Source organism: Protopterus annectens, chromosome 14.part0 (assembly GCF_019279795.1).
Source record: "Protopterus annectens isolate FY-2018-M chromosome 14.part0, PAN1.0, whole genome shotgun sequence".
Lineage (NCBI taxonomy): Eukaryota > Metazoa > Chordata > Ceratodontiformes > Protopteridae > Protopterus > Protopterus annectens.
In genome coordinates, this window is record NC_056748.1 from 963,601,037 (window position 1) to 963,617,359 (window position 16,323).

At 40.0% G+C, this 16,323-nt stretch overlaps 1 protein-coding gene across 3 annotated transcripts in view; it reads right to left on the reverse strand.

Moving 5' to 3' along the window:
* Positions 1 to 4,435: 4,435 nt before the first annotated feature.
* Positions 4,436 to 16,323, reverse strand: part of RASSF4 (Ras association domain family member 4) — a 1,767,318-nt gene continuing 1,755,430 nt past the window's right edge. For all 3 annotated transcript variants that reach the window (XM_044056757.1, XM_044056756.1, XM_044056755.1), the window contains exon 11: positions 4,436 to 5,076. In XM_044056757.1, the coding sequence (XP_043912692.1) occupies positions 5,007 to 5,076 (70 nt within the window). In that variant the 3' untranslated portion in view covers positions 4,436 to 5,006. The remainder of the gene's footprint in view (positions 5,077 to 16,323) is intronic.

Consider the following 16,323-nt stretch of genomic DNA (forward strand, 5'->3'; position numbering starts at 1 on the left):
AATAATACTTCCACCTACAAAAATAATTATCAAGAAACTGAATACACTAATGTTAAATTTCCTATCGGCACCTAATAGACCTAGGATTGCATTAAAGAAACATACTAATAGCTGGTCTCAAGGGGGTATTTCTTTTCCAGACTTTAATTTATATACTATCTCTTCTATTGTAAAAGTTATTACTTTATTAATAGATCAGTCATATGTCACAAAATGGAAAGATTATTGGGAGCTAATTAGTATGCACTTCATGAAAATCTCCTTAACACATAAAAATATGATTGTAAATAACTCCATGTTATGGTTACTAAAGGAATTTTGTACTTCACCTATTACACCTAAACATATAGTTTGTTACCCATTAAATATTATTATTAGTTATCGTAACTTTATATTCATGCACCCTAAGTATAGGGAATGGAATTTTATTGTATTCCCTATAATGTATACTCAGGGTATGCTTTTGTCATCTACTTCTGAAGGAACTCATTTAGCTATAGATAATGATCTAAAGTACTGGTATCAGTTGATATCTGATAATAAAGTTAAAAATCTAGATTTATTAAAACAAGAATTTGATCTAAGAGAAACTTGCTGGTTAGAGGTTCAGACCTTTAGACAACATCTCATTAATAAAATAGATCTAATGTCTATAACAGTTAAAGAATCTATTCCAACACTGATTGATTACTTGATATTAAATTTACAACATAAAGTTTCTGATAAAGGTAAACTTTCATACATACATAAAATTATCAGACAAAACTTTTTACAGTGTAGATTCATACTGGAATTATTTCACTTCTATTAATGGGGACCCACCAAATCAACAAGATAAACAATATATTTTGGAATATGCTTATAGAACTACATCTTCCATTGTCTGGAGACTTTATACATGGAAATTTTTACATAGATCTTTTTATACACCTTTGATGATGAATAAAATAAATAATAAAGATAATTTATGTACGAGATGTAATGTAGAAATTAATGCTGACTGGGCTCATATGTTTTATGACTGTATAAAATTGAAAGAATACTGGAAGTCAATTAATGAATTTTTGCAGGCTCTTTTTACAGATAATTTCATTATTTCTAAATCTCTTATATTATTCAACACACCTGTACCTCAAAGTGTTAAAAGGTTAAGCTTCCCTTGTTATGGTCTATTCTAGCAGTGGCTAGGAAAATAATAACTAGAAATTGGATTTCAGATACACCTCCTTCGTTCAATGAATTTAAAAATGTTATGAATATAGTGTGCCATATGGAAATAAACACAATTAGGACAAGAACAAATAGAAAAACATCTTATTATATTGTATGGGATAATTTACAAAATTTGTTAAAAAATGTTAATTTCAATAGCATGGTATTTTAGTTTAATTAATTGATCTGATTGTAGTGGATGTCTTTGTAAATACTTTAGTTGTTTTGTTGAATATTATAATAATACCTATTTTTAATTACTTGTATAAAATTGTTATGATATTTCTCTTATATGTTAAAACAATAAACCTGTTTTGAAAAAAAAAAAGAATCTAAATGGCAATGTTCAGATCTGCTCTGAGCTACAACAGAATGGCATTAAATATACTGATCCCAAGGATATTGCCAATATCCTGGCAGATCGATTCAGTGCCAACTTCACCCCCCTCTCACCCCCTAAAGGGCCCATCTCAATACCAAAAGATTGCCAAATTCTGGTAATAATGGCCACACAGGTAAAAAACGCACTCTCCAAAGCTAAGAATACAGCATCCATGGAACCAGATGACATCCCGAGCTGTGTACAACATGAACTACAAAATGAATTGGCACCTCACCTAAGTGTCATGTTTAATCATAGCCTCTTCTCAGGCTTCATGCCCACTGAGTGGTGCACAGCTACAGTTATCCCACTCCACAAGGGGGATCCACCTTGTATCCTGAGAACTACCACCCCATCAGTCTGATGAGCCTGATCTGCAAGGCCATAGAATGTATTATCATGGAACTTATAAACAAAGGCATTGGAAACCTTCAAACACTGGACCCTACCCAGTTTGGGTTCGTGAAGGGATGATCTTGTCTCTTGAACCTGATTGACTTCTTTGAATCAGTCTCCAGAGCCGTGGACAAGGGTAAGGTGGTCCACACACCCTATCTGGACCTTGCCAAGGCCTTTGACACCACCCCCCCCCACTCTGGAATCATAGATAAACTTACTAAGCTGGGCATTAATCCTTACATCACTAGATGGGCTGCCAACTGGCTTACTGACAGAACCCACACTGTAAAAGTAGCCGACTCCAAATCCAGCTCCAGACAAGTGACAAGTGGAGTACCTCAGGGTTCAGTCCTGGGACCACTCTTGTTTGGCATCTACTTCTCTGAAGTATAGGCCAGTACTAAGGGACTCTGGCTAACAAAGTTTGCAGATGACTGCAAATTGTGAGCCATTATTGAATTTCCAAATGATGTGGATATTCTACAAAAGGGCCTTACAGAAACAGATGCTTGGTGCCAGAGCCATGGACTCAAGCTCAATGCCAAGAAATGTATAGTTATCCCCTTTGGGAAAAAACATGTACCCATGAATTACCACATAGGTGGCAGTACACTAAACACTGAAAGTGTGATAAGAGACTTAGGGACACAGGTGGACAGTGGTCTCACCTTTGATAACCACATTGCCACAACAGTCAGGAAATCCTTCTATGTGGCACACCTCATCACTTAGGGCTTTTCATCCAGAAAAAAGGAGGATTGTTCCACTGTACTCATCCCTCATTAGACCCATTATAGAATACAATGCCCCATTTTGTATGTACCTCACAAGACATGTGCAACAACTGGAAAGGCCACAGAAATACCTCACTAAAAGAATCACAGGCCTAAAGCAGATGCTCTATGCTGATCATCTAAAAAAACTCCAGCTATACTCTGGCACATATCGTATACTCAGAGGCGATCTCTGCTTAACATACAAGGCCATGTGAAACCCAGAACTGTTGGACATGCTACACTTAAAGAAATCCCAATCCCTCAGAGCCATGTGCTCCAGGGATCTAAACCTTGTCATCACAATAAACCAAACATGTTGAAGGGATACGTTCCTGACCCAGAGACTCCCCATACTCTGGAATAGACTGCCCATACATATCAAGCAGAGCGCCTCTTTGGTCCTCTTCAAAAGGAACCTTGACAATTGGATGTGAAATAGGAAATTCACCCCGGGGATCACATCAGTCACCCTGCTAGATAGGGATCCAGGGAAGTAAATATTGGGGGAAGAAATAGCCAGGGAATTGTTATGGCTAGGCTTGTATAGGCCCTAAGGCCGATAACCTAATACCAACCTATGAACCTATGGTGACTCAGTAGGAAATTAAACAGTGGGCTTTTTCAAAATGTTCTGTAAAATCTCCCTACCTATGCAGAATTATAAAATTATACCTCAGCTTCTTAAACATCTACTGGTGGTGTAGGCAGAATACACTGCTGAAAAGAAGTGTGTGTTGCCACAGAGAGCTATGGTGATGAGCTGTAAACAAGCTAATTCCTGTGGTACAGGGTTTGATTCCCTCAGTTTTCATTTGTCTGCGGTGTGACCTTGTGCAAGTCACTTAACCAGACAATGGTTTGGGGCAATTGGGAATTTGGGCAAGGCTCCTAAATAGTCTTCAGAACTGCATGATTAGTAACCACCTATGAACCTACAAGATTTCAACAAATGTAACCATGGAAGTGATATTGTTAGGTGAGGTGATGGACATCATATTGTATGCGACAAGAATGACATGAGATTTTGGATCAGCTTTAGCCACTTGGGACCCTTGATCATGAAGAAGTCGATGACATCAGAACAGGATAGTTTCCCTATTCCTGTATGGGGTTCCTGCAGACATACATTAACTTGCACCAGGTGGGGCTGCAGGTGAAGAGTAATATAAAGCCGTAGGTGCTATAAAGTCACAGACAGAGGAACTCTTTGTATGAGTAAATGTTTCACAGCTAGAAAAGTAACAAATAGTGCTACCTGGCTTCATGATGAATTGAACTGCATTTCTAATGACACAGCAACCTGTAGTCCCTAAATACAAATGTGTGTGTGTACGTATATGTATATCTGTCTCTCTCTCTCTCTTTTTATATGCAACATACTGTGAAAACACTTATAAGAATTTATATGGTGCTACCTCTGTAGAGAGGTCCAGATTTTTATTGACTACATGCCATTTTAGTAATTTGAATGAGATGGTACAGGTTATAAAAGGAAATGGAAAAAAATCCATAGTTTCTGGCTCCAGCTGCACATTCCCTAAATATAGTATTCAGAAAACCAGATGTTTTATTTTTAATTGATGACATTTTATTCTGATGCAGTTAGCATATATTAGCTGTACTTCTGGGGGCTGAAAGCACTTAAGGAAAATTCTGCAGTCCAGCATTTCACATTCTATCTATTTATTCTGTATTTGCCTATCTGAAACTGAGAACAACCCACTAGAAAAATAATAACATCTATGATAAGTTGTCTAAACAAAGTGATACATAGAAAAAATAATACATTGTTAGGCAAAGCTACCCAATATTCTACGAATACTCTGCTTCATGACAACGTACATTTTTGCAGCTAATATATGTTGTCCTTGAAATAGGATAAAATTTGGATTAAAACAACCTGGACAAAAAGAAGCAAGCCTCAGGTTTATGTAATGTGTCACATAAGTCCTCATTTGTAAATCTCACCCTTGATTTCTTCTGTTTAATTTGTGATATCTGAATTCTACTAAAGTAGAAATTTGCTGCTCATACATGTATGACTTTCATAATATGCTGCAAAAACACATCAGGTAAAGTTTTAAATTGGTGCTAAACAAAACAGTTCCTGCATTGTTTTTGGCTCTCATCAGCTTATTTAAAGACCCGCTTCGCATCACAGATACCAATGTTCTTGATTTGCTCTGTTTTGTTCTCATAATTTTTAAAATGTGTTTTCCAAGTCCAGAGATATTCTCTTACAGATAATCATCCCTTTCTGTAAGATCTTCCAACCGTTGCTCTATCACAGATCGAAGAACACTGTACCTTGAAAACAGGAGAAAAAAGAAAAAAGTCACAACTGCACTGCAGTCAAATTATTGATATAATCTGCGAAATTCTGCAGAATTTTTTGACCCAAACTTTTGTACACTTCTTAAATAATCCAAGATGAAATGAAAATTAATCACTTCTTTATCAGATGCCATGCAAGTTTTCATATAATTTCTGCATACTTAAAGGCATGATTATAATTGACTAGATATTTACTTAAGTGAGGCTTACCTGTTAAGGCAAACATATCATGAACACTTTATCTGTGCTCTATATTACTGAAAAAAATGACGCAACCTAAAAAAGCACATATTAAATTTCAGTCATGAGTGTCATAATGCTATGTTTTGAGACTAATACACAAACAGCAATAGCAATTCCTGTGCCCACGTTTCATCGATTTAATGCTGCTGTTCTACTATACAAATATAAAGAGCGATTACAAGGGTTGACTTGAACATGAAGAAGTGCCCTAATTCAATAACTTCCATTTGCACTTGACTTCCTTTCCTATACTAATCCAAATATCATAGAATTTCATCTCGCTTAATCTGATAAATTTGAGTATTCACTTCAGTAATGACTACAGTCATGGCATTGGATTTGTTCAAATGATTGTCTAGCTGTATAGCGACTCTATTCTTGTGAAATAAGCATTGATAAAGCTGTTGAAGCTTTCTTTCATGACAGCATTCCTAAAAGGCCTGCTCATTATAATGTGTTTGACTGAAAAAGAAGTTGCTGCCTTCCAGTGTTTAGTTTATTCAGTTTGATTCTCAGCTGGAAACCATTATGTGTGGTGTTTGCATATGCTCACTTTGTTTACAGGGATTCTTTTTGGGTACCCTGGTTACTGTCCACATCTCAAACACAGCTTAGATGAACTGAATATCCTCTGAATTGATAATAGGTAGATAGGTGTGTATGTGTGTGTGTTTATCATGCAATATTTGATCCTCAGCTGGAAACCATTCTTTGTGGTGTTTGCATATTCTTACTTTGTTTACAGGGATTCTTTATGGGTACTCTGGTTACTGTCCACATCTCAAACACAGCTTAGATGAATTGATTATCCTCCGAACTGCCAATAAGTAGATAGGTGTGTATGTGTGTGCTTATCATGCAGTAGACTGGTGTCCTGTCCTGGATTAGTTTCTCTGCATTGTATCCACTGAGATCTGGGATAGCCTCCAGCTTTCCAACAGCCTTAAACTGAATTAAATGAGTGATCAGAGAATGAATGAATCAATCAATGAAAAAGTGGTGCTAACTGCTTAATCAGTACCAGCATCAACCTCCTTTTATCACTTTGTACGTGGGGTAGAGGTATCATATCAACAGATGTCATCACCTAGAAGAAGAAAAAACCCTCTCCTGTCTCTCAAGAGTCATAACTTTTGGATGTATTCCCTTCTTTCTGCCATCCAGTTGGATTTAAAAAATTACTTCCCTGCTAAATTTCATTTTTTTGATGAGATACTTGACAGTTTATCAGTGTGAGTGACTTCTCATATCTCTTCAGGAAATCACCTCAAAGGCCTTGTCTGTTTCAACTTTATTCTTAATTTCCCTCTGTTTCTAACACTTACTAATTGAGAAACTTTAATTTAATGCATCCAGTGTTTGACTGCATGGTACATCAGGGTGTGGACTGTGACTATTTTTTCTAATGCTGACTTGTTATTAGGTATTAACTGGAGATAATGTTTCTTGTCTTTTGACTGTTTTTTTATGTATTTATTTATTTATTTACAGTTTATTGACCGGGAAAGTCCATTGGGCCAAAAAGAACCCTTTTTCAATGGAGGACCAGGGAGAAAAGCTCCACATACAGTATTACAATATTAAATAACAATACAAAAGTAGCAAGATGAACAAACACAGAACTGACAAAGAAATATTAATATCAAGTCATTATGTGGCACATGCCATAACAAAATATGCTAGGATTACATGGAATACAATGGTCTTCTGCAGAGTAATAGAAAATAGGAAAAATAGATAAAAGTTAGGCAGGAAGAGAGCAGGAGCATTCCCAGTTAGATGAGAGGTAGGAGCATTCCCAGTTAGATGAGAGATAGGAATGAAGGAAAGTCTTAAAAATGGAGTGATTCTGAATAGTTCTTATATGTGGTGGGAGAGAGTTCCATTTGCGTATTAGAGACAATGACAATAACAGTTGTTCTGGACTACATATGGGTTTATAAACTTCAAGGAGATTTTGTTTTTTAGATCTGAGTGATCTTCCAGGAAAATGAAGGATGAAGGTAGAAGAGAGGGAAGGACAGTTACAGGGATTAAAGAAGAGTTTGTGCATGGTGCAAAGTTGAATATAAAAGAGATAGTTAGGAAGTTCTAACCAATTTAGGGAGTAAAGGGAATCACAGTGGTGAGATGAGGATTTGGAACCAGTAGCAAACTTACAGATTTTATTGTAGCAGAATGCAAGAGGAGCTCCATATATAAGAGAGGGACATAGGTTAAGTAACAGCAAGGGTATATTTAGTTGAAGGAGTGAGAAACTGATTATGCCGATACAACATTCTGAAATTTTCGTGGGTTTTCTTGATATTAGTTTGCAGATGAATGTCGAACTTTAACCCCAGGATTCATTAAGCTTGGCGCAAGGACAGTGTTAGCCTTGCGCCGACCGTGCGGCATAGAGATGGCGCAGCAGCACCATATGCATATTAATGAAGGTGTGCTGCCACAACATCCACGTGCACAGGAAATGTGCGGGAGTGTAGGGGGCCTGTCTAAGAGCTGCACAGAGGCATGAACATGTCGGCTACAGACGCGCAACCTAAAATGCTGACTAGAACAGCCTGCCTCTAATAGTAATCCCTCCTGTCAGTGTCTGTGGATACTGAAATGTATGCAAAGCATACAAGAGAGTTCCGCGAACACCAAAATAAAAAGTAAATACAAAAGCACATAACTGAATTTTGAGCCCCCGTCCCTCAAACAATGGCATTTAAAACCCCGTGCCCGTATTTCATTATAGTGTTGATTGTTATAACAAGTTGAAGCGAAACGCAGTGTATTTGTGCGCCACAGCCCTTTGCTAAGCCTAGCCCAATGGTTAGGGTTACCACCTGTCCCACTTTTTTGAGGGACAGTCCCTCTTTGGGCAGTTGTGTCCTGACCAAAAATATTAAAAATGGCAAATATCCTGCAATTGTAGGACATGATTATGTCCCATATTTTGTGTAATAGTTGCATAAAATAGTTATTTCTGTATCTAAAATACCTAAATGTTACAGGAAACAGAATAAGCAACTAAACTGCTACAAGAATATGCTTTTATATAGGCAAAAAATTAATGTTCGATCCTTTGTACTGACCATGGGTATGTGTTGGCCTGTAAAATCTGACGTGTGTCTCGAAAATGTCCCACTTTGGCCATTTAAAAAGGTGGCAACCCTACCAATGGTCAGCACATTCACTCAATATCTGCCCATTCGTGGACCGAGTCGTCCTTGTCTGTATGGCAGAAAGATGAATGGGTATTACCCGGGTCTACCTAACATGTCAAGAAAGATAAGTATTTGCGTGTACCTATGTGCGTGAAGTACAGCATGTGGAAGATCATATATGCTAGGGTTGTCCTCACAACCATATTGGTATCAGAGATATGTAGAGTACGCAATGTGTACTGCTGTCTGTGCCATGAGCCAGCAACCAGAGAAGGGATGGATGGTGTGTTTGTGGAATTTGGGGGGGGGGGGTGACGGGTAATGTAATAATTCACTAAGGGAGACTGGGTCAGATGTACAATAGGTGAACTGGAGGTGTATGAGGGAGCAGTGGGTGAATCAGAGAGGAAACCAAAGAACATATATTCACATCCCCAATACACCCTGACAGGCCATACTGCAGAACACAATCCCATAAACATATGAACATTAAAATGTGCGATACACATGTACAGAAACCTTACCAGCTCACACACACATAATGGTCTGGCCTGAATTGAGCGATCCAACCCCAACACACCTGGATGCATAACTGAATACCCATCACCCCCCCCCCCACAGCACACACACCCCCCTTGCTGTACATCTACCAAAACCAGCCATACTCGGGCTGCTAGCTTGGCACAGTCATATCTGCACGTAGTGCCCCCTACCCATATCTATTAGGTAGTCTCACCCTAGGCAGTCTCAGGCTTGCAAACTAGGCACCCCTCCCTCACTTTCATATAGCCAAAAGAATGGGAGTCATTGGCGTCCACAATTTTTGGACAGCCCTCATGGGATAAGTGTCTGTTCTAAAGATTAGACTTGGTGGTATGACACGATGTCCAGCCCCATAGACATCCAGACACAAGTTGCATTAGCAGTAGTTGTCCACAACCCTGCTTAGCCTCCAGCTAGTCCTGCATAACCTATGACCAGGGATTAAACACCTGACTATGATGCATGTCTCCCCATGTAGATTATCGGGAATATATACCTTTCACATGTTCCCTAGAAGCTTCCCCATAGCCATTGTCCAAATAGTACATGTCCACAAATTGTATACCCTGTCCAGGTTCCACGTCATAATGAGGCACACAACCCCTGTATACAAATGGTACATGTCCCTCCCGGATGAGGGTGTTCATATACATGGCCATGTACAACCCCAGATATGTAGTCATATATCTATAAATGTCCATACGTATATACGCATAGCTACTACACATCACACATACATGCATATAAGTAGTTGTCAAGTATGTGTCCTATTTATAAATATGTATACTTGCAAATGTATACATATGTCTCTCAGAAACATATGAACATTAACATGTACTATACATATGTACACCAACCGTCACATTTGTTGCCAGTAGTGTGGAATGCCTGTAGTAAAGTCATATAACGTAACTACCATCCATGCAGAATGTACCATGGATGGTGTAGTGGTCAAAGGCATTCTATAACTATGTCAAGAATCTAAATGGCAATGCTCAGATCTGCTCTGAGCTAAAACAGAATGGCATTAAATATACTGATCCCAAGGATATTGCCAATATACTGGCAGATCGATTCAGTGCCAACTTCACCCCCCTGTCACCCCCTAAATGGCCCATCTCAATACCAGAAGATTGCCAAATTCTGGTAATAACAGCCACAAAGGTAAAAAATGCACTCGCCAAAGCTAAGAATACAGCATCCATGGGACCAGATGACATCCCGGGCTGTGTACTACATGAACTGCAATATGAACTGGCACCTCATCTAAGTGTCATGTTTAATCATAGCCTCACCTCAGGTTTTGTGCCCACTGAGTGCTGCATTGCTACTGTTATCCCACTCCACAAGGGGGAATCCACCTTGGATCTTGGAAACTACCGTCCCATCAGTCTGACAAGCCTTATCTGCAAGGCCATGGAGCGTATTATCATGGAACTTATAAACAAAGACATTGGCAACCTTCATACACTGGACACCACCCAGTTTGGGTTCGTGAAGGGCCGATCTTGTCTCCTGAACCTGATTGACTTCTTCGAATCAGTCTCCAGAGCCATGGACAGGGGTAAGGTGGTCCACACAGCCTATCTAGACCTTGCCAAGGCCTTTGACACCATCCCCCACTCTGGAATCATAGATAAACTTACTAAGCTGGGCATTAATCCCTACATCACCCAATGGGTTGCTAACTGGCTTACTGATAGAACCCACACTGTAAAAGTAGCTGACTCCAAATCCATCTCCAGGCAAGTGACAAGTGGAGTACCTCAGGGTTCAGTCCTGGGACCGCTCTTGTTTGGCATCTACTTCTCTGAAGTACAGGCCGACACTAAGGGACTCTGGCTAACAAAGTTCACAGATGACTGCAAACTGGGAGCCATTATTGAATCCCCACATGATGTGGATACTCTGCAAAAGGGCCTTACAGAAACAGATGTTTGGTGCCAGAGCCATGGACTCAAGCTCAATGCCAAGAAATGTATAGCTATCCCCTTTGGGAAAAAACATGTATCCATGAATTACCATATAGGTGGCAGTACACTAAACACCAAAAGTGTGATAAGAGACTTAGGGACACAGGTGGACAGTGGTCTCACCTTCGATAACCACATCGCCACAACAGTCAGGAAATCCTTCTATGTGGCACACCTCATCACTAAGGGCTTTTCATCCAGAAAAAAGGAGGTCATTGTCCCATTGTACTCATCCCTCATTAGATCCATTATAGAATACAATGCCCCGTTTGGTATGTACCTCTCAAGACATCTGCAACAACTGGAAAGGCCGCAGAAATACTTCACTAAAAGAATCACAGGCCTAAAGCAGATGCCCTACGCTGACCACCTTAAAAAACTCCAGCTATACTCTGTCGCACATCATCTACCCAGAGGCGATCTCTGCTTAACATACAAGGCCATGTCAAACCCAGAGCTGTTGGACATGCTACACTTAAAGAAATCCCAATCCCTCAAAGCCACATGCTCCAGGGAACTAAACCTTGTCATCGCAATAAATAAAACATGCTGGAGGGATAGCTTCCTGACCCAGAGACTCCCCAGACTCTGGAATAGATTGCCCATACATGTCAAACAGAGTGCCTCTTTGGCCCTCTTCAAAAGGAACCTTGACGATTGGATGGGAGAAAGGAAATTCACCCTGGGGATCATGTCAGTCACCCTGCTAGACAAGGTTCCAGGGAAGTAAATAGTGTGGGAAGAAATAACCAGGGAATTGTTATGGCTAGGCTTGTATAGGCCCTAGGACTGATAGCCTAGTACCAAGCTATGAACCTATAAACCTATGAAACTGGGGACTAAGGTGTTTCCGTTCCTGGGTCCAAACCATGCAAGGGCTGCTAATTTTAAATGACGCCCAGAATAATGGCCATCGGATATAGGGGCGGCAGTAAGTGGCAGCCATTCAACAGTATGGGAAATGTAAATAAGTATGTAGGTGTATATGCATGTGCATGTACAGACATATATATATGAAGAATGAACATGGTCACAAGAAAGCAATCATAACAAATGTGAAGGGAAACAGCAGCAGAACCCCCTTTTATTATTTAGTGCTGTCATATCAAGCTGGCCAGATGTCAGCAAACCTTCTGTGTCCCCACACACAGGTAGAATACTAACAATGGAACTAACTTTGACCACATGCTAAGTCTAACTTTCAAACAATCTCCATTTGGACCGGCTAAAAACCAGAAGACTTATTGAACACCCTGACCATTACATGAATGTATGCCCCAGGACTATAAGCTTTGGACGTCTGAATATATTTGGAGTGAGCCAACATACGGGACATGTCTAGAGCAGTAGAGAGTGGCGCATGTGTAGTGGTGTGGTTTATTTCCGACCGGAGAATGGATGACCGCTGTGCTAGTGATGTTTTGCTGCATTTGTTCTGGTAACTATGAACCATGGGTATACATGCAAATGAAGCAGCACATCAATAGTGTAGTGGTTAGAGCATTCACCTATCGAGCAGACGTTGCTGGTTCAACTGCAGCACACACCATTTATGATGCGTAATCCGTATACGAGCATATCCTGCTCTTTTATGCTGTATAACGATATAATACCATTGAAATGTGAACTGGGGTGATGTATCACAGTAAGAATGCAGAAGGTGTTTGCGTGATGGGAAACGGCGGTTAAACATGGTGAAACAGAAAACCGCTGGGGAAAAGTGTTCGACTCACCCTTTGTCCAATGGCCTTTGTTCTGCCCAGCAACACAATAAACCACCTTAGCCAGAAGGCCACGGCAGTTAACTCTGATGTTATCACAAACATAGTAGACAGCACAATCATTCAACAGTATAAGCAAAGTAATTAATAATGTAGATGTATATGCATACGTATGTACAGATAGTATATATATATATATATATATATATATATATATATATATATATATATATACAGAATGAACAGGGGCACAAGAAAGCATTCATAATGACTGCAAAGGAAAACAGCAGCAGCACACATATATTACCTAGTGCTGACATATCAAGCTGGCCAAAAGTGGGCAAAACTCCTGCGTCTCTAACCAAAGGTAGGATGCTAGCAGTGGGAGTAACCTTGTCCACATGTTAAGTCTGACTTTCAAACAGGTACAAAACAGTGTCAGTCCCCAGTCAGACAAGCCTAAACCCAGATAAACACCCTGCCCATCATACAAACGTATGTGCCAGGACTATAGGCTTGGAAAGTCTGAATATACTTGGAGTGAGTCAACATGCGGCATGGGTCCAGAGCAGTAGGGAATGGCGCATGTGTAGTGGTGAGGTTTTCCCAACAGTAGAATGGTTACCTGCTGTATTAGTGAAGTGTTGAGGCGTGGTTCGGGTAACTATGAACCATGGGTATACATATAAATGAAGCAGAACACCAGTAGTGTAGTGGTTAGAACATCTGCCTAACAAACAGGCATTCAGGGTTCAAGTTAGACTATAGCACCCATCATTTTCCTTGTGGAATGAATGTTGTTCTGCTGTAAAACTGACATAATAACATGTAAAAGTGAACTTGAATATTGCATGGGACTTTTAACCAGATCCCTTCAATCAAAGTGGTACTGTCATAATGAATAAGGCACAAGTAAGCACAAATAAGTGGCAGTTAACATATATAACAAAGAGTAAGCATATGTGAGTGTGCATGCAAGGGTGTAAGCAGCGCCCAGCATAGGAAATGTATATACGTATGTACAGATGTAATATATATATATATATATATATATATATATATATATATATATATATATATATATATATATATATATATAGATATATGAGTAGGTACTAGGCTATTGGCCCTAGGGCCTATACAAGCCTAGCCAAAAGTGTACCCCAGCTTTCGCCACCCAAGAAAATTATTTTCCTGTGCCCCTGTCAAGCAGAACCACAGAAGTGATCCCCGGGGTGAATTTCCTATTACCCATCTAATCATCAAGATTTTTCTTGAAGAGTGCTAATGAGGAGCTCTGTTTGACATAGATAAGTAGTCTGTTCCAGAGTATGGGAAGTCTCTGGGACAGGAATCTATCCCTCCAGCATGTTCTGTTTATTGTGGTGACAAGTTTTAGGTCCCTAGAGCATGTAGCTCAGAGGGATTGGGATATCTTTAAGTGGAGCATGTCCAACAGCTCTGGGTTTGACATAGCTTTGTATGTTAGGCAGAGCTCGCCTCTGAGTAGGCGATATGCGGCGGAGTAAAGCTGGAATATTTTGAGACGGTCTGCGTAAGGCATCTGTTTGAGGCTAGTAATCCTCTTTGTGAGGTATTTTTGCAGCCTTTCCAGTTGTTGTACACGTCTTGTGAGGTACATACCAAAAGGGGCGTTGTACTCTATAATGGGTCTAATGAGTGATGAGTAGAGGGGAACAATGACCTCTTTTTTTTCTGGATGAGAAACCTTTTGTGATGAGGTGTGCCACATAGAAGGATTTCCTGACCACTTTGGCGATGTGATTATCAAAGGAGAGACTACTGTCCACCTATGGTCCAAGGTCTCTTATCACACTTTTGGTGTTAAGTAGACTACCGCCTATGTGGTAGTTCATGGGTACAGAACTTTTACCAAAGGGGATGACAATGCACTTTTTGGCATTGAGCTTGAGACCATGTCTTTGACACCAGGCATCTGTCTCAGTGAGGCCTTTTTGCAGGATGTCCACATCATTAGGAGTTTCAATTATGGATCCTAGTTTGCAGTCATCTGCAAATTTAGTTAGCCAAAGTCTTTCTGTGTTAGCCTGTACTTCAGAGAAGTAGATACCAAACAGGAGAGGACCCAGGACTGAACCCTGTGGTACTCCACTTGTCACTGATCTGAAGACTGATTTGGAGTCTGCTACTTTCACAGTGTGGGTTCTTTCAGTAAACCAGTTGGCAACCCATCTTGTGACATAGGGATTTATACCTAGTTTAGTGAGTTTATCTATAATTCCAGAGTGGGGATGGCATTGAACACCTTGGCGAGATTTAGATAGGCTGTGTGAACCACCTTACCCTCATCCATGGCCTTGGTGACTACTTCAAAGAAGTCTATCAGGTTTAGGAGACATGATCTGCCTTTTACAAACCCAAACTGTGTGGGGTCCAGGGTTTGGAGATCTCCAATGTCTTTGTTTATGAGTTCCATGATGATACGTTCCATGGACATGCAGACGAGGCTTGTCAGGCTAATGGGGTGGTAGTTCCCAGGGTCTGTTGTGGCCCCCCTTTGTGGAGTGGAGTAACTGTCACCATGCACCATTCAATGGGCACAAAGCCTGAGGTGAGGCTATGATTGAACATGGTACTTAGGTGGGGTGCCAGTTCATTCTGTAGTTCATGTAGAAGGCAGGCTTGGATGTTGTCAGGTCCCATGGATGCTGTGTTCTTGGCTTTGGAGAGTGAAGTTTTTACCTGTGCAGCCATGATTACAGGAACTTTGCATTCTTCCTGTATAAAGATGGGCCCTTTAGGGGGTGAGAGGGGGTAAAGTTAGCACTGAACCTATCTGCCAGGATGTTGGCAATATCAGCTGGTTCTGTATATTTAGTGTCATTGTGCTGTAACTCAGAGCAGATCTCGGTGTTGCCATTGAGATTTTTAACATAGCTATAGAATGCTTTGTGGTTGTCTTTAGAATCAGTGGCAATTTTGTTTTCATAACTAGCTTTGGAGGATTTTATGAGGGATTTCAACTTCTTACTGAGGCTGACCAGGGAGTTCCTCCAATCGTGGGATTTTATTCTTTTTTGCGGCAGTTTATTTCTTCTGTTGTAGAGTTTGTTTATGGCAGAAGACCACCAGATTGGCTTCCTTTTTTTGGAGGATAGCATCTTGGTTCTGTTAGGGATAGCACGATCCATGCACTCGTGTAAGTGCTTATAAAGTGGATTTGTGTAGGATTCAGCAGTCGTACCTCTATTGTCCATCTGCATGGGTGTCATGAAGTTTGACACTTCTGTCTTAAGAAGTGTGAAGTTGGCTTTGGAGAAAATTTTTATGGTTGTTTTCCTAATGGGGGGTGGAAGTGGGATGTGGATGTCTGACCAACGAGGAGCTGACCTCTGGTGTGGAACACCGGTCACCCATGTTGGTGATGACCAGGTCTAGGATATTGCTGCCTCTGGTGGGGATGTGGATAAGTTGATCCAAACCTTTGGAATTGATGTTTTCCAGAAAAAAAAAAAAAAAATATATATATATATATATATATATATATATATATATATATATAAAAAAAAAAAAAAAAAAAAAAAAAAAAAAATATATATATATATA